This window comes from Salarias fasciatus, chromosome 8 (assembly GCF_902148845.1).
Source record: "Salarias fasciatus chromosome 8, fSalaFa1.1, whole genome shotgun sequence".
NCBI lineage: Eukaryota > Metazoa > Chordata > Actinopteri > Blenniiformes > Blenniidae > Salarias > Salarias fasciatus.
Genome location: NC_043752.1, coordinates 1,424,689 through 1,444,042, shown reverse-complemented (window position 1 = coordinate 1,444,042; position 19,354 = coordinate 1,424,689). Strand labels below are relative to the sequence as shown.

General features: G+C 46.2%; 1 protein-coding gene across 1 annotated transcript in view; it reads right to left on the bottom strand.

Annotated features, from left to right (window-relative positions):
* The window catches only part of sdk2b (sidekick cell adhesion molecule 2b), a 246,546-nt gene extending 241,422 nt beyond the window's left edge, over positions 1–5,124 (bottom strand). The window contains 1 exon segment of the mRNA XM_030097476.1: positions 4,293–5,124. Coding sequence (XP_029953336.1) covers positions 4,293–4,380 — 88 coding nt within the window. The 5' untranslated portion in view covers positions 4,381–5,124.
* Between the last annotated feature and the right edge of the window lie 14,230 nt (positions 5,125–19,354).

Here is a 19,354-nt window from a genome sequence, read left to right as displayed (position 1 = left end):
TTTCCAAAAAGCTCGAAACATCATCGTCACATTAACGAAAACCGAAAACCAGTTTTCCGTTTTCACTTATGCCTCTGAATATCTTTGGAGAGATCTCAATCTCTCCTCACACTCTTCCAACTACTTATTTCTCAGTTATTGTGACAATTACATATATAGTGAATAATGCATAAATGTAAGTATCAACTAAATTCACCCTTTGATAAGTTGATATTCTGTAATTTATGAGTAAATCTTTGACTTGAGCACAAAAAAAAAAAAAGCTTAAGTTAACTTTTCTGTGCTCTTGTCTCGCCATCGACGCTGCGTTGGGAAGCTTTCTGCTGCTTTATTATGCAGTTATCATCATACTCTTGGTGGAGTTTTAATTTCCGCATGTATGGAAATTTGAGAACACACACTAAGTGCCACGAAGAAAACACTCTTAACCTCTTTGAATGAGCAATACTGGGAAAGTGGGCAAAATCAATAAAAACAGCCCCGCACCAAAAACAGCTCTGGAAGTGCTTTCCAGAGAGAAAAACAAAAGGTCTTTCAGCTACGCCTCTCTCTTGGACTTGCCGTTACCAGAGGCCTTGGGTGGGAAGTTTTGTTTTATTGAACGTAGCACAGTGAAACTCCAGACATCCCTCTGAGAAATCTATCACTGGACTTTGACCATGAGTTTTCTTGCCAGCGCTGAATACTAAAAGCGATATGTTGTGACCTTTTGCCAAAGTGCTGGCTGCAGGGCTCTGAAACAGCCACACTAGTTGTTGTTCTTTTTTTTTTTTTTTTTCCTTCTGAGAATCATTTCGTCGAGGCACAGCTGCTGCACGGAAACAGAGCTCCCCAGTCTGTCAATTAAGATGAGTGACAAATCAGGACATTAGGAGTCCCGATACATTCTCCCAGCCGCGAACAAATCATTCACGCCATGATCTCAATCGGTGTTCCTTCTACGCCAGCGGTGTTGAATAATTCCATCTCGAGTGGGCTGGACCACTAAAACAGCACCATAATGGCTTTTAAATTGAAACGTTTAAGCTTTTATTTTGGTTATTTTGCAGAGGATATGGGATAAAAATGTATTTTTTTGCAAAAACCAAACCCTGTTGACTGAAAATGTCTTTATTGTGAACAAAAAGTCAATTTTAATGATACTTTCTGGAGCAAAACACAGTGAAACGTCCAGAAAACTTTTTGAAATTTTTACAGTTTGTTTAGTGGTTTGTTGGGCCAGATTGGAGGCTCTTGTAGGCCAGGTTAGGCCCACAGTCCTTATGTTTGACATCCCTGTCCGACGCCTTGCTTTCCTTCATGATTGCCCAAATACATCCAGGCAATAAAAGGTCAAAGGTTCCAGTGCAGGACAACACAGAATGGACTGAAGGTCTCGGATTGAAGCCTCTCCAGCTGTTCGGGGGACTGGACGTTATCCTGATGCAACATGTTACATTTTACAACCAGTTTGGTTCCTGGACCAGAGTGGAGTTTCTTGCTGGCCTGTTTTCGGCCCACGGGCCTCACGTTTGAATTATTATCGCCTCTTCCTGCTCTTTCCGTCACTTTTCCCAAGCGCCGCTGACCAGTATAATGAAAACGTGCTCGCCACCCATGATGACAACCCTCCCTATTCTGTCACATGTGAAAAGAGCGCATCCATTCTGACTTTCGTTTAAAGCAGTCAAGAGGTTTTTTTTTTTTATTCTTCTTCTTTCAAGTCACTCGCCTTTCATTCAATTTCAATCCAATCTCCAGCCAGATTTAAAATACAGATGACATCCTTGACTCCTGTCATTGTGTGAAGGTCCAATACAATAAGCTAAAAACAAACTCTCAAGATGTTTTGCGCGGCGGCCAGATAGCGGCGCGCCGCTGATTCGCATGCCAGCAGCGTCCCTGCAGCCTCTGTCAAAACCACGCTTACGGATGTTAATCTGAGCGCCACGCCTCTGACAGAATGAAGTCTTCAAGTCCTTATAAAGCTCCCGGAGTCGAGCCGCAGCCAGGCGGCCTAATCTGCGGACGTTGAGTGATACAGAAGTATGTATGCCAAACATGACATTCCAATAGAGCGCTCCCCGCTGCTCCCGGCTCCAAAATAGACGTGTTAGAAATGACAAAAACAGCAGGCGAGCCCGGCATTGTCTCGGCATGACCTCGGTAATTGAATGGGAATGAACAGAGGGACAGGCCAGACAGCTCCTCCGACTGTCACTTTAAACAAAATACTGTAACCGGGGCCGGTTTGGCGGTCGGCTTTTTCATACAGTTTCAGGGAAAACAAAGACTTCAGCTCATGTGTCAGCATCCAAAAATAGGATGTTAAAGTGGTGCGGGGTGTGTTTTTGTTTGAAAAGATGACTCCTCCACCAATTTGGAAAAAAAAAGAATGTATATTTCCAAGGAAGACATATTTTCATCAGCACTGACTGGTCTCTTTTTTCACTCCTGTGGACAATAATGACGAATGACAAAATAATAGAAGTGAAGATTCGGCGTCTCTGCACACCGAGCCTTAAAGCGGAGACTTCACAGCACTTCGCTGTGATGAAGGCTGCTCTGCCGTCGTTAAAAAGCTGTTTCAGTAGACTGGTCATTAAAATGTGGCGAGCCGAGGCTGACATGTCCATGCAGAGGCATGCCGCTCGCCTCATCATGTACTTTAATCATCGGGTGGAAAGAGAGAGCGGCCCACGCCGGGGTCACTTTCAACGAGCTCGCACTCCCAACGGTCTGAAGAGAGTCCAATTAAAGCCTCCGTTCTCCGGCCTGGGAGCGACGGCGTACGGGAACCTGAAGGCCGCGGCCGGACGGACGAGGCCGGGAGAACCGAGCGGGTGATTGGCCGCCTTCGACATCCACGTGCGAGCGCCCTGCTTTACACATCCCCCAAAAACAAAAGCAGAGTCTCCTCCCGAGGCCGGCGCTGGAAATACGTCTTCTTATTTCACCTGCTTGGGTAAGGAAGCGTTCAGAGGGAAAGAGGGAGAACCGGGCCGAGCATCCAGAATCAGACACACATTTACAGAGGCTGAGGAAACCAAGGCGCGATCCTTAATCCCACACACGTTATCAATCTCCCGCAAATGTCAGGCACCAGGATCTGCCCTCATGAATGATGGATATTTGCCTTGTTTGTTTCGTCTTTTCTACATTGCATTATTGAGTGAGACCCACTGTAGTCCGTCTCCAGAGGAGACACTCCTTCCTCACGGTGGCAGCGGAACCTGAATCCCAACGACCCGTGTCCGGAGCACAGCAGAGAGCCGGGATGCCGGAGCAATGTTTGTGCAGTTCGCATCCAAGGCTGGAAATAACAAGAAGCGCCTCTCAAGACGAGCAGATTACTGTGAGGTCTCCTGGACACTCGATCCAGACAGCTGTCCCTGCCTGTGACAGCATGGACTCACATGGAAAGGACGAAATGGCACAACAGAGACAACCTTCAGCCAGGATCATTACTCTGAAATCACTAATCATCCACCCAAAGTCTGCATGCTGAAGGCGCTGGAGTCACAGTGACAGTCAGGTACAGGTTTCACTTCTGAAGCTTCATTCTGAAGGAATAAACTACAGCACAGCCTAATTATAGCACAGAAAACTAACATCCTGCAGGGAGGTGGCAGCAGGGTGAGAATGAGAGGACTGCTGGCTCAGGGAAGGACGGCAATCAAACGGGGGGGGGGGGGGGGGGGGGGGGGGGGGGTTCTGAGGACCTGGACGATCTGGTCTGAAAGAACATGAATCCATCAGTAATCATTTAAGGAAAGGAAGAGATTCGTGCCACTCGAAACTCCCCTCGATCTGCAAGAAAAGCCAATTAATTACCAGCATTGATACTTCACGCGCATGTGCCCGCCCTAATCTCTGCATATCAATATGGATGTATTTATTTCCCGGGCTTGTTTGCGGTACAAAGTTTGGATTCCTGCGGCGGGAACTGATTAATTAATTAGGACTTATTAATCAGCTTAACATTTCAACAGCTCCACTTCTCGTGACACGTGCCATTACATATGATCCAAGTGAGAAATTAATCTGGAGAAATAACCACAAGTCTTCCCTGAAAACTTGAGATCTTTTGGTTTGGAGGTTACACGTGCGGAGGGGGGAAAAGTCAACGAGCGGGTAAAGAAATGCGTAATCAAGGAAACAGCAGCAGCAGTTGGGGTGTCGATGTGCGCCAGGTGTGCTCAATGAAATGTCACATGAAGACTTGAACGATCCGGTGCGTCAAAACGCGCAACATGGCACCAAAACGGGCCCAGCGGTGATGACTAACGGGACCGAGCCGGTGCGCCTCTTACCTTGAGCTTGTGTGGAGTGGATGAGCACGGGGAGAAATAAAATCCATGTGGCGCGCCACATCGATCTGCTCCACGAGTCCTCCGACATGGTCCCAAACTGCGCAGATCGGACAACAAGTGCTTCAAACAGTCCTCGAGTCCCGGTGCCGGTTCTGGCTGTGGTTCCCCGCCGCCGGTTCAGTCGGTCTCGGAGCCCGCGGAGCGCACCGACCCCGGGAGCTGCTCGAACGGCAGGAATCCGGTCAGACAGTGTGGTCGCTTCTCGGCTCAGACGCGTTCCAGTCCCGCCAGCGCGTCCGGAGAGTTCCCCTCTGCCTGAAACAGCAGCTCAGCAGGATGAATCCAGGTTTAAGTCCGAGCAGCCTCTCTGCACCTGTAAGAAGCGGAGCCGCGCATCACACTTTCCCCCGCAGATGCCCGTCTTGCGCCCTTGAGATGCCGTCTTCTTCCTCTTCTCTCCTTTTTCCACTTCAAACTTCAGCTGCTGATCCGAAACGGAGAGCGAGACAGTTTCGAGTTTTCCTCGAATCTCCCCTTTCCCCCTTTCCTTCCCTTTCCTTTTCTGGGGAGGAGATCCGGAGCTCACCTCCGGTAAAGTTCCTTCCCACTGCGCGCTGTCAAGGTCGGCGGATTCAGTTTGGCAGGCGCGCGGAGGAGAAGTTGAGCAGCCGCCCGGGGAGCGACGCTGGCGCGCGGTGGCGGGATCACAGCGTCGCGGTGGGAGCCTGCCGCGGAGGAGAGCGGAGCCCGGCTGCCGGTGTGCGTCGGATGAGGACGAGTCCCGGGTTCTTGTGGAAGGTACCGCCGGGATGTGGAGCTGGAGCCGCGCAGCGCAGGATGCCACCATGCGGCCGTGCGTAAAAACGCACTCCGGGTTACAACACAGGCAGGCGCAGGGGTTTTAGGGAGGCTTTTTTTTTTTTCATTTTCTAATGCGTTTCACATCACAGGGAGGTGGAATGAATACGCTCTTTTGTTAAAATGACTGGAGAAACACGTGTTTCTCGTGTTGCCAGGGTCTGGAGTGCAGCGGCAGACAAATCACTCCAACATTTCTGTGGAGATTTATTATGTGTCTGAGGTACTGGCCTTGTGTGTTTGGTATCACTGTAAGAATTTATGCTTTGACTGTATTTCAAGGGCGGACCGACAGAATTCCCGGTCTTGGGCACAAGGACAGGGGACCAAAGGCAGATTTGCAATACAAAGTTTCTACCCTACGGCTTGCTGGAGGATAACAAATGACATGAAAACACACAGTTGTATGACTTATTAGTAGAGCCAGCCCAACCCAACGTGGCACCCAAGGCCAGATTTTATACAGCAACCCCTCTCATTAGTGATTTACATATTCTTACAGAAGAAATTGAATAGCATTGTTTTTATCATTGTCTTTAATTTATAAGATCACAGGTCACCCAGCGTCCACGCTCGGCAAATTAACAGCCTTACCACAAAAGAAAAAGCCTATAAGGTAATGAATAATAAATACAACAATCATTAATTAAATGCAATGGTATGGAGGAGCTGTATTTTTACTTTGCAATGCTTGGTTTTGTCATTTGTTGTAATTGTAATTTGGTGTTTTTTTTACATTTGAATCCATGTGACATTTTCCGTTTTAGGAGTGTCACAAAAATAGTGGTACAATAATTACACTGAAGGTGATTTTCTATTTATTTATTTACTTTTCATTCATCTCCTGGAGGCCACGCTCCCGTAGCATTTGCCTGTCCTGTAATGGACCAGCCCGCTCAGTTTATTAGCCGTCTCCTGTAACCTGGATATCCTCATGCTTTGACATAATTGTACAAAATCCAAAGAATGAGTCCACGAGTGTTCAAGCCCTGGCTCTGCAGCTCCTCCAATAAATAAATAAACTTTTTTTTTTTTTTTTAATTCTAATTTGCATTCCACACTAATTCTCAAAAATGGTCTAATCTCTCCAGGCTATAAACAGATGGAATTAATAAAAATAGATGAAACTCCATCCATCAATCTTCTATACTGCTTAATCCTGTGTAGGACTCGGAAACCAGAGGACCCAGAGTAAACCCACACACAGGAAGAACATGCAAACGCCAGAATCTGAACCCGAGAACTTCTCGCTGTTCAGCAAGAGGGCTAACCACTGGCGCACTGTGCCGCCCATATCTAATGCTGAATCCCATTTCACCCCTTAGCCCCCCCCCCCCCTTGGCCCTACCCCTTGTTTTGCGCGTTCACGTGGAGGGGGAGGAGTGTTCCAGTTGTCATTATGACGTAGGGGTCACGCCAAGAAGGAGGGCCAGTCCCCCCTCCAAAAGGAGACCCTCCCGAGGCACACTCCAAACGGAGGGGTATGATCCAATGGCGGCCGGTGGCGAGGGGCGCTTGTTTCGTCAGCCTACACCGTCAGTGGCGGGCGGGGTTAGTTCACTTCCGCATTGGCGAGAGCGATCGTTTCCACACCCGCGCATTCCAATCACAACAGATAGACGATTATTTTCAATAAACTGGTTTCTTCAACACCGCCCGCCTGCGGATGTGTGCCGCCGCTACCGACGATCAACCCCAAACGCCCCCCCCCCCCCCCCCCCCCCGGGTATGGATGCACAGCCTGCGATTCACGTGCCCAAAAAAAAAGTGGCCCGCTGCCAAATCTGAAGGTATCCCTCCATACTGTGGTTCTCCCCAAGATTTCTTCTTTTCCCACTGGGTTTTTGGAGTTTTTTCTTGCCGGATGTGAGGGTCTAAGGCGGTGGTTGCTTCGTTTTGTCTCGTTACTGTGAATTTGACATATTAACATGATGCTTATTCACTGTTTTTATTTTTACCGACCAATGTAACATCTTGAAGCCCTCTGAGGCAGCTGTTGTTGTGATACTGGGCTATACAAAAATAAATTGATTGATTGAAATCTAATTGCCGACCCCTGGCCTACGTCATCGGCAGCGGCGACTGCTGATGACGTACGCGATTTTCGAAGGGGTGTCCCAATTCGGAGGGGTTTACTTTCGGCCCTACCCCTTGGCACTCCGTTTCAAAGGGGGAGGGCTAGAAAGAGAAATGGGACTGGGCCTAAGACTACTCAAGAAAACTAATGGAGAAAAACAGCTAGAACAATTAAAATCACTAAAAGTTGAACTAAAATGGTTAAAAGTGCTGATATAGCTAAAGCTGCTCTCATTCCCATTAACCCTAATTCTAACCTGATGGCCTTGGGGGTGGGGGGGCATAAATATATAAAGTTTGTGACCATTTTACAGTCTAATTTTTAAATCGAATGGACAACTGGAACAAGAACATAGAACAAAATAAACTTCATGTTAAAACTGAATAATTTTTCATTTTGTGTCTGAAAAAGGTGACGGCTGAAGTTCAAAATTTAACATATCCATACTTAAAATCTATATATTCTAGGGATAGATTCTACTTTTTTTTTTAAAAGGAAAAGTACGAGCGCTAACCTTTAGCTACTTCCCGACACCGAGTACCAATACAAGTATTGACTGAATTCTATTAAGTCCTGATTTATGCTCCATATGCAAACGATATGCAAAGCGGCTTCCTTATGACGCTAACCTCCTCGGCGTCGGCACTTCCTGCACCTCCAGCAGCCGGAAGGCTCCAGCATGCGACTGCGTAGAGCGCCGCGTCTATCGACACTCTGCCCCGTGCCCGCCGTACCTTCAGCACGGCTCTGAGTAAAATCCGCTGAGCGGTTACAGGAATGAGCGACATCAGGCCAACTCTACCCGTCCAAATGTTTCTGTCGATCAAGCTGCTGGTGTCGTATGAACGGTCTCTCTTGATATTTTGGCAAAACAGAATTTGCGGTCTGTCTTCGTTATGTTGTCAGTTTACAATCTGAATGATCACATAACGGAAGATTTATCAACGTGTTTACATTTTAAACCCTGTCAAATGTATTCTTGGAGGGAAATACAGGAAGCAACAGCATTTCTTTAAGTTTGATTGTATTATGGTGTGTGTAATGAGATCGCAGGTCGGCTAACTGGTTTTATTCCAACCGGCTGCTGTGAGAACTGATACCTTATGTTGATTTTTTTTTTTTTTTTTTCTAGTCCCCTTCAAAAAGCACGCTGGCATTGTTCTTTTCCCTTTCGGCTCGGGCGAGAGATGTAATTTCCCACGCTATCCGAGGTGCATGACATGAATAGAGGAGGACGTGGACGGCGGCGCTAAAGCCTTCACACAGGCAGGATTGAAAAGTGCTGCATGTTATCTCGTCTGCGGCCAGACTGTGCAGGAGGAGGAGGGCTGGGAGGGGAGGAGGAGGAGGAGGAGGAGAGGGTGAGAAAACAGTGAGTGGAAGACAGAAGGAGGAAGAGGGGTGATAGAGAGTGACTGAGCAAATGTTGTTTCCAAAATGACAGTATCAGTGGAGTCGCAGTCGAGGGAGAGAATGAGAGAGCATGACTGAGCAAATGTCCCAGTCTTGGAAAATGACAGTGCCTTGCCAGGAGAAAGCCGGAGTGCTTAATGTTTGCAATGTTTCTGCGAACGGCGCGGCCCATCTGAGCCACCACGGGGCAGCCGAGAAATAATGCACCGCCGTAATAGTTTCTCGTATTTCTCAGCGTGCTTCTCAGGTTCCTTTTGGCTTTTCTTCCTCTTATCCAAAAAATGCGGCACCTTGCACAAAAGTTAATAATAGGGGAGTTAACATCAGGGAAACCAAGACGGAGTGCTTCCTCGGCCACCCTCGGGGCGGCGGAGGGACGCGGTTACGATTTTTCAAAGTACTTACTGTGACTGAACTCGGCGAGGGGGTAATTCAGAAAATCCCCGGACACAGAATTTTGAGTCACAGCTTTTCTGCGAGCGAGCAGCAGAGCCATTTGTTTGTGTTCCCCCCTCCGATGCCACCGCCAGGTGTTGTTGAGCAGTGGCTAGCTGCGATCGCAGGCGCTAAAGCGGCTTTACCGCGGGCCGGAGTGGCTTCGGCGCGAGACGCGCTCCTCTGGTTCGGCCCCACAATCACCCGCACAACCGACGACGATGATGATGATGATGATGATTCAGAGTTTTACTGCCGCAATTATTTCAAGCTATTCCCACTTTTGCCACGGGCATCCATATTTAAAACCTTATTAAATGACACTGCTGGATGCCGTTTTTGGCACAATAAATGAGACGGAAAAAGGATTTGCAAGTACAATCATTGGGCTGCACTGTTAAGGAAGCAGCCGACGTGTTTCTAAGTTTTTAGTCTTTGGCTTGAAGTGAGTTTGTAACTGCAGTTTGTCATGCAACCAGGGAGGTGGCTGCCTTTCCAGGCACGCTTTGCTTCTAATTATGTTAAAAAGTAAATGAATGTATTTAAAAATAAACAATAATATGGAGAGATGTGATGAACATTACTAATGTATACAGTGCCTTGCAAAAGTACTCACACCCCTTGACCTTTTACGTAATTTGTTACATTGCAACCTCTAATTTGAATATTTTTTTTTCAAATCAGAAATTTATTTGATGGATCTGCACAAAATAGTCCCAAGTTTTGAAGTGAAACGAGAAATCTGAATACAAAAAAGAAATGTTAAAAATAAACACCTGAAAATCGCCATGTGCATATGTATTCATCCCCGTTGTTATGAAGCCCTAAAATGCTCTGGTTCAACCAGTTACCTTCAGAAGTCACACTATTAGTGACACAAAGTTCACCTGTGTCCAATCTAAATGTCACATGATCTATCAGTGTATATACACCTCTTCTGAGAGGTCTCCGAGGCTGCAACATGTAATGAAGAGGCGCCGCTAACCAAACACCATGAAGACCAAAGAACTCTCCAAAGAAGTCAGAGACAAAGTTGTTGGGAAGTACAAGTCTGGGTTCGGTTATAAAAAAAATATCTAAATCTTTGAAGATCCCCAGGAGCCCCATAAAATCCATCATCATCAAATGGAAAGAACGTGGCACCACAACAAACCTGCCAAGAGAGGGCGCCCACCAAAACTGACAGACCGGGCAAGGAGGGCGTGAATCAGAGGGGCAGCCCAGAGACCAAAGGTCACCCTGGAGGAGCTGCAGAGTTCCACAGCAGAGGCTGGAGGGTCTGTCCACAGGACCACAATCAGCCGGACACGCCACAGAGCTGGGCTCTATGGAAGGCTGGCCAGAAGAAAGCCACTACTTTCTGATGAAATAAGAAGGCACGTTTTGACTTTGCACACGTGGGAGGCTGTCAAAATGTGTGGAGAAAGGTGCTCTGGTCAGATGAGACTAAAATTGAGCTTTTTGGCCATCAAGGAAAACGGTATGTCCGGCGCACAGCCAACACATCCCAACACCCCAAAACAGCATCCCCACAGTGAAGCATGGCGGTGGCAGCATCATGCTTTGGGGATGTTTTTCAGCAGCAGGCACTGGGAAACCGGCCCGAGTCGAGGGGAAGATGGATGGCGCTAAATACAGAAATATTCTTGAGCAAAACCTCGATCAACCTGTCAGTGATCTGAGACTAGGACGGAGGTTCAGCTTCCAGCAGGACGATGACCCCGAGCATCCTGCTCAAGCAGCACTGGAGCGGCTTCAGGAGAAAAAGGTGAACGTGTTGGAACGGGCGAGTCAAAGTCCAGACCTCAATACAACTGAGAATCTGTGGTCAGACTTAGAGATTGCTGTTCATAAGCTCAAACCTGAAGGAGCCGGAGCAGTTTTCCCTTGAAGAATGGGCAAAAATCCCAGTGGCAGGATGTGGTGAACTCGCAGAGACTTATCACAAACGACTTGCAGCTGTGATCGCCGCAAAAGGTGGCTCTACCAAGTACTGACATGGGGGGGGGTGAATACTTCTGCACAATGATGTTTTCTGTTATTTTGTCTAATTTGACGTTTGCTTCACAATAAAAAAAACATCACGTCTTCAGAGTTGTGGGCACGTTCTGTAAATTAAATGACGCAAACCCTTAAACAATCCATTTTAATTCCAGGCTGTGGGGTAACAAAACAAAAACAATGTCAAGGGGGGTGAATACTTTTGCAAGGCACTGGATTAGGTTCTTCCTGTTAAAAGTGAGTTTTTCCATTTCCACCGTCTCCGATGCTGCTGTTATATTTGGTACTACAGAAATAACCGAATCAACATAATTACTTTTCATTTGGAAATGAACACAAAGTTTAATACAGTGGTGCAAATTCAGACTATGAACAGAGCCAATGTTTCCCAACATCTGCTAACGTCCTCTCTAACGGAAAACAGGAGGACGTCCAGAGAGAATGACTTGTTTGTGGAAGACAAAGGAGGTTTACAGATACAGACTGAAGAACTGCCACTCCGATCCGTCACAACCTCAATCCATCACCTCATCTGAAAGTGCTGTTTACATTTTTCTGATTTGACACAATTTTTGTGTGTGTGTGTGTGTGTGTGTGTGTGTGTGTGTGTGTGTCCTGTCAATCGTTTTTTTCTCATCAGCCAATAATTGCCACTTAGTTCTGTATGAAAGGAAATGTGACTTCAAACACAATTTTATTGGTAATGCATCGCACGGCGGGGCTCTTGAACACACTCTTATACAAGAAGAGAAGAAAGGAACAGAAATAAGAGACTCCTTGGATTGATTGAGTGGGTCGATTTCCATGACGACTTGCAGAGTAACTATTTCTAAAGTGTTTTCTTTGAAGCTATTTGACCTACATTGTTATGACCGTTTATAAATGGAAAAGATGTTATTACTCGTCTCGTAACACTTGCAGAAGCGTGTTTGCAAATGGAAAATGTCACGTCGTATATATGTTGAAGGGAAGGACATTCTCCCTGTCACACCATGTTTGTGAACTTTACACCGAGCATCACTCTGTTAGCTAACAGTGATGCTGCCACCTACTGGTACCACACATCACTACAGTATTTAGTTATTATGGGCTGAATTTAATCGTATTCCTTACAGTGCATTCATGTCTTAACACGTACTGAATAATGGTCCAAATTGTGCATTCTTCACATAGTTTGTATCTCAGTCCATTTCTCTCTTTTCCTGTAAAGCAGTGTCAATATTTATTGATTCACCGTGTACCGGAGGATATTTACTTATTCTGCATCAAGCAAAGAAGCATTCACAGCTACTCTCCTGTCTCCAAACAGCAGGTTTGAACTGGCTGCTGAAATGGTATATTTATTTTAAATAAGTAACATTATTGGAAGTAATAAACCATTTGGAATTCATTTTGTCGTGTAAATGCTGTCTTAGCTTCCCGTCAGTTGATTGACTTTACTGCATTAACTTCAACAGCTCCTCATTATCTAACAAAGGTTGTGAACTTTTGTCCGTGCTTTCACATAAATGAGGTTTTTGACGCTGTTATCTTGAATTTCATCTTCAACCACAGAGTGCAGAACCGCCAGTGAAATCCGGCTCTCATTTCACCTCGAAGAACAAAGAAGAAAATAAAAAGATGCTCAGAGCTAAAACTCCCCCTCGATCTTCTGAGGCCTTGAGCAGAGAAACACATCGGAAGAGGAGAGAGGAGGAGAGGCAATCTTTGAACAACAGAAGGCATCTGTGTTTGAAATCATCTGAGACTGGCCCTGATCTGCTGCTCTGACTTCCACCTGTGTTTGCTGAGGGTGGAGCCAGGGATGAGTTCACACCACGGGCTCATAAACAAGGCAGCAGCCTGACAAGAGGATTTACTATCAGACCGTTTGCTCATTTGCTCTCCAAATGAGAATGCAGAGGTTAGAGTTCGGAGTGGAAGATTGGCTAATGGATCAGGGGACTGAGTTCTTCGAAAGGCTACTTCTCTTAAAATTCCAGGGTAAGTAATAGTTTAGAGTTCAAATGTGTCGTACTGCTCTAAACCTCCAGGCTAATTTAACATGATTCCAGTTATCCAGCATGTAAAACCACCAGAAGAGCGTCTGATGAAATCTGACTCGACTTTAAACCTACCAAACAGAGAACTGGACTGGGAGCCGTGGCCCTCTGGAGGCCGTCACCGTTGTTAATGTCATCAAGTTGTGTTTCCTCCTGTTTCCAGGTTCCACAAACCTTCCCCAATTGTGATTTGTTTTCTAAACGTTGCGACTCTGAACACTGTTATCGTGTAAACTGACCCAAAACACGACGAGAGTTTGGCGTTTTCACTAAATTCCCCTTCATAGCCCGTAAAACGGCCCGTATGGAAATAACACCGAGCAGAGGAGCGTGCACGTCTTCTCTCTGTTTATCAGACAGTCCGCGCAGCATTAACGCTCCTCCGTCAATTAGCCTCCGTTTAAAGAGACGAATCAAAGGAGGAGAAGAGATCTTCCCCACCAAAACCAACGCTCCGGACGCCGGCCAATCCCACTCGAGGTGTAATGAATCAGAACGAGTGGAGGATAATGGGAACGCCGGCTCGGCGGGAGGCCGACGCGGTGATAAGCGTTTTCCGACCACCGAGGCCAATTACAATAAAGATCTGTCATCGTCTCGCTCTGATCGAGGAAGACTGGCGATCCCCCACGGGGCGCCGCTGACCGCCGAGAGGAACAAACTGCATTTAAATCTCTTGTTTATTTAATGCCTTTGGTTTTTTTTTAGAGGAAAAAATTGCTGGGTGATATTTTTACAATGAGGACTGAACTTCACATTCATACATCCGCCTCCTGCAGTCGTACTACCCTCAAGATTAATCATCACCATCCACGTAGAGTCATGGCATTCAGTTCAGTATGCAAAATAACAGAAACCGAGGCTGCGATACGAAAGCGTCACCTTCACAGGACGCGAGCAGAAAGGTGGAATTTCCTCCAACTTCCAGGGAAAAGAGTGACATTTAAATAATAATTTTAAAAAAATCTAATTGAAGCAACTCTCTTTAATTATGGGCTTCCTCACAGAGGGAGATAAGAGAGAGAGAAACGTCCCGTAACGTTCATTAGTGAGAGAGGGACACCATTCAAAAAAAGAAAAAAAAAAGAGACGGAGAGACTGAGACAGATGGTCCAAACAGGAAAAAAGGAGAAGACAGCAGTTGAGCTGAGCAAAGGCAGAGATAGGACGTGTTACAGTCCTAAAAACTCCTGTTTATTCACCTCTAAATTCATTTCTCCAGCTTCACTCATTCATTTATTCATTTGTTCATCACTGAACTCGCGAGAGACTCCAATCAGGCCGAACCACCAAGCTAATGGTGAAAATTTCAAATTGGACACTGAATTACTTCTTTACGAACAGATTTCTTGAGAGTAGTGGACAAACCAGGGCAGTGAGACCCGAGCTGAGGGATCAGTGTGCTGCCGTGAACACAAGTCAACATTTGGAGTTTATTACGGCGTTATTCTATTAGTTCAAAGTGTGTTTCGCACCCCTGGGCCACAGGGAAACCAGTTCGTTCACTATAATGTAAAACGTGAAATGTCTAGAATTTCTAAAACAAGAACAGAAATATGGTTGGAAAAAAGAATGCAAAACTGCTTAAAAGGAGGTAAAAAATACTAGAAAGTCATAACTGTCACCAAAAAATACTTGAAAATAGGAGCAAAACTGTTAAAAACAAAGTACAAAAATAGGTTAAATTTAATAAAATGTTCACTATTCCGAACCCTAACTTCATAAATGCATCTTAAGATATAGTTTTTCTTTGTGCATCGAAACTATATATATATACCTGCTCTCATGGTCACAAAGGTTGCAGACCCCTGCTTTCCTGGATCTGATGTTGACGGAGAGACTGCAGCTCAATGCGTCACCTCTTGATTCATGAGATCATTTCTTCACTCACTTTCTCTCAGGAGAAAACAACCGTGAGAAGCTTGAACACGTGAGGACTAAATTAAGAATGCATTCAAAGGAAATTATTCTGTTCATACAGACTTATAATTTTTTTTATATATATATGAAAACACAGCATGTCTTCGACCACAACGGCTTTCATGTATGTTTTGCCCTTGTGTGTGATTAAATGTCAGATATCATCTGCATTTTAATAGCAAATGGTGAACAGCTGTTGTGATTCATCGACAATTAAAACGCAGAACTCTTCTCTGCTCGTCGCAGGCAATTAATTTGATCTTGATTTAGCTTTTAAAGCAGTTTTCTTTAAGATTCTCACATTATCTGCGGGGTCTGCTTTTTCGAGACCGCATGGGAGGAGCAGACTTTGATCGCACAAAACGCACAGCTACCACAGATTAGGAGTAAAACTCACTTGAATCACTCCGAACTCACATCCAAAGCATTTTCTGCTTCACACCAAGTAGTGACGTTAGATGAGCCACAATAAAGATCTGAGTCTGCAGCATCTTTGTAATTTAGTCAGTATGAGTTTCATCCTCCGCCTAATTATTGCTTTGTTTCAGTTTTAATTACGTTTTTATACAACTTAGACCGAATACGTTTCGGTTCAGTGGCCACATACAGCGAACTCTCATTTTGCGTGAGATGAACTGGTGAAATAACGCCACAATAACGCTTGAATTTAAACATTCAGACAAGCTAATGCTAGCTTGCTAGCTTTCATGACAGCCTCAGTGAGATCCCAGCTCTCGTCTCAGTGTTGTGTTCTGTCTGCTACTCTTACGAAATGTGTGTGTGTTTTTTTAAATTAAAAAACCAATGTTTAACTATACATTTTAACCGTTTCCTAGTAGTTTGTGGAGCTGGATTGGAGCCTCTTGTGGGCCATTTTTGGGCCACGAGCCTTTTTGTTTTACACCACTGATTTACACAATCCTTTCCTCAGAAACAGGCCATGTTTGTGTCCACATATCTGACCAGTCAAGCGTTTTCCCCAATATCGGGTGCAACAGTGGAAAAAGAGTATAATGAATGGAAATGGATGAACTTTATGCTGTAAGAATTGAAACTCTAAATGCATCAAACCAAAGCAGATGCAAGAAACTTTGGTTGCTTAAATAATTCATAGAATCCAAACAGGAATGAGGTTAAAAAAAAAAAAAAAAAAAGCAGGCTATTTTCATTCTGACCAGGTTACTGCTTATCCAAACTTGCAAGGTTTTCATCAAGCTTGTCGGCTGGTATGAAAGAGCGTGTGCGGTACACATGGGAACACGTGTGCGTGCGTACATGCATCACACAAACCCATACAGACGACAAACAAACACAAGCGTGACTGCGGCTGACAGATTACCAAGGCCGCGGAGGCACGGCGCCCCTATAGCTCCCGGATCCTGCTTCACTTTTATTACTGGCTGGGGGAAATGAATATAACGCCACGTCAAAGCTGAAATAGAGCGTCGTTCCTCTACTTCTGATTGAATTCTGGGCTGTGAGCCCATCAGATGTATCCAGACTGTCATTCTGTATGACTCACATTCTGCTCCGCGCTGAAAAGGCTCCAAACAATGGCTACATCTGAGTATTTACCCTTATTTGCAAATCATTAGCGGTTAGTGTATTGTACACGCCGCATATGCCTGTTAGAAATGATGGATAAACACCCCCATCTTCAATTGGAAATGAGTGCATGTGCAGCAGAAGCAACATAATAAATACCCACATGCACGCCCTCTGCCCCCACTAGGTTTATTTCTTTGGAGCACATCGGATCAAACATCAGTCAATATCTCGCTGTAATTGGTGCAAACAGAAAACCTTGGGCACCTACATCAGATAAAGCATTGATGTTCTTCCACCCACTGATATGCGTTTAGGTCAATACATGTGTCACTGAGCCCGGAGCCAGAAAAGGCATTCGCCGGACGCCTCGCAGCTACAATGGCGGCGTGCTGCTCCTCTCTCCGCGATGGAGCCTCGACCCGTTCCGCCCCCGCAGCGTGGAGGGGAGCAGGGGTGGGTGCTCGGCTGACACACATTTATTTTGGTTCTCCTGCTTCTCCACCACAGAAATCTCTCATCGTCTGCCGCCGTTCGCTTTTACCTCCCGAACGCTGGCGAGAACGCGACACGTCGAACTGATACGACGCTGACCGTAACCTTTTTTTTTTTTTTCTTTCTTTCCTCCTCCAGGAAGTTCATATTATTCAGTGTCTATTCACATCGGAGACTTTTATTTTTTAAGATGAAGCCCAGCAGTGGGACCGAGGTGAAGGAGCCGGGCGGAGAACTCGCCGTGCGGCTCTGCTGCATATGTAGATAAGCAGCGATTAACTATTCAGACGCGTTCCCTGACCTGCCCTGTCATTTGTAATAGCTGTGGGGGAGAGTTTTCTCTCATCCGCGCGTCTCGTGGCGGAAAAACGTCTGCGGCAAGGACGCGGCTGGGTTCATTGTTGATCGGCCAGTAAATCTGAGCACGTGCGGAAGGCCTCGCTTCAAACACCGGCCCTTCATTCCATCCTACCACAATCCTGAACTTATTCATGAATTCACCGAGCTGCGGCATTCATGCTCCAGTCGCGCCGTTTCGTTTGGAATCCGACTTGAATCCCGTTACAGTTCGTGAATTTCAAAGATCGCGCACTGCATCGCAGATTCTTTCTTCTTCGTCATCAAGCTCGGTGAGACGCACTCCGGTTAAGTGTAGCCGATTGTGGTTGAGAACGTCGGCAAATCTACTTGATACGATTCACACGAACTGATTTCTTCTTTCTCTCGACGTCGACCTTCATGATGGTTGAAGCAGGTTTTGCATATAATCAATGCATTTCCACTTGGTAAACAGGGCCAGAGACGTCACGACTGCCGGTGTCTTTCACGTCGTTTCTCCGGATTTCTTCACGCTAGAATTTACTTCGGAGAACTTTAATTATCATTATTTCGACATCATTATTTCTCGTTTTCATCATAAGACGGCGCGATCCTTGCGAGTCGGAGCGTGGATCCGGCTGCCGGCGCCGTCGCGCAGATGTCACGCTCCTGGCAGCGGCTAAAAATTAGCATGGCATCGGCATTGATGTCTTGAATGTCAGGGACGTGGGGACCTTTCAAGTAGCAAAGGTCCCGTTTGGCCGCCGTCCACAGATCGTCTGCAGCCTTCCAGAGCGAGCCGGACCGGACCCCTCGACCTTTCTACGGGACCGCCATGGTCCGCTTCTCAGCCCGCAACAACACACTATTTCAACATCTTTCTCCAGAAGAAGCGTGTGTCTCAGCCTGCAGTGTTAATCCGGTTGCACAACGCACCTCCTCAGCGTGAGGCTTTTTCCATCCGAGCTGGAAGCCAAGCACCAAGCGGGTGTCTGAGCGCCGGCCTCCGTCTGCACACCTCGCGACCTGCATCAGTGCAAACGAGCGGCTTCTCCCATTAAGGATGACGGACGGCGGCGGACGGTCAATCGGGCTTCACTGATGGCGCTTCGGGATGATGGAACGCCGACACCCAGACATGTTTATGGAGCGTGGAGCAGCAGCCGCCGCAAAATCCATGGAGACAAAAGAACATTAGCAAAATAATTTCTGCTAAACTGCTTTGGTGAGACACAAACTGTTTTTCAGGAAAAAAAAACTCAAGAAAAACTATCCGGTGCCCAGAACATCAGACCTTGAAGCGATCAATAATGTAATCATGTTGGCTCTTTCCATGTGATTGCATCAATAATATTTGAGCCGATAACATTTTGCCATGAATCCAATGAGTTACGACAAATAATAGTATTGAAACATCCTTTCAAAATAAGTGCAGCAACAAGAACAACAACGGTATTTTCAAACTGTGTGTGAGATTTTGGGGATATGTGAAGCGGGCTGGATGGATCGATCGTCCTTCTCCTTCCTGCTGATTGATCGATCTCGTGAACCAGTCGAAACCAGTCCTCGGACTACGGCTTCAAAACACTACTGTTCTTACGTCTGCTGAAGTTCAGGAAGAACAGTCGGTGAGTTTGTGGGTCTGTGTGTGTGTGTGTGTGTGTGTGTGTGTGTTTGCCCTGATCAGTGTATCCTGTAATCTGGGATTGTCTCCTGCGACCCTGCGCAGGATTAAACGGACGGAGTTCAGTCTGACCCGACATGTGGGTGCTGTGGTGTAAAAACCGACGCGCCTGAAGAGAAGAACGGAAAAGAAAACTCCGCGGTCCCTCAAATAAACGTCTTAATGACTTGAAAATTCAATTTGCTCCAAGATTTAAACGTCACAAACTTTGAAGCTTAAAGCGAAGTGTTGCAAATGTATTTAGCGAGCCGCCGCAGATCGCTGCCGTGAAATG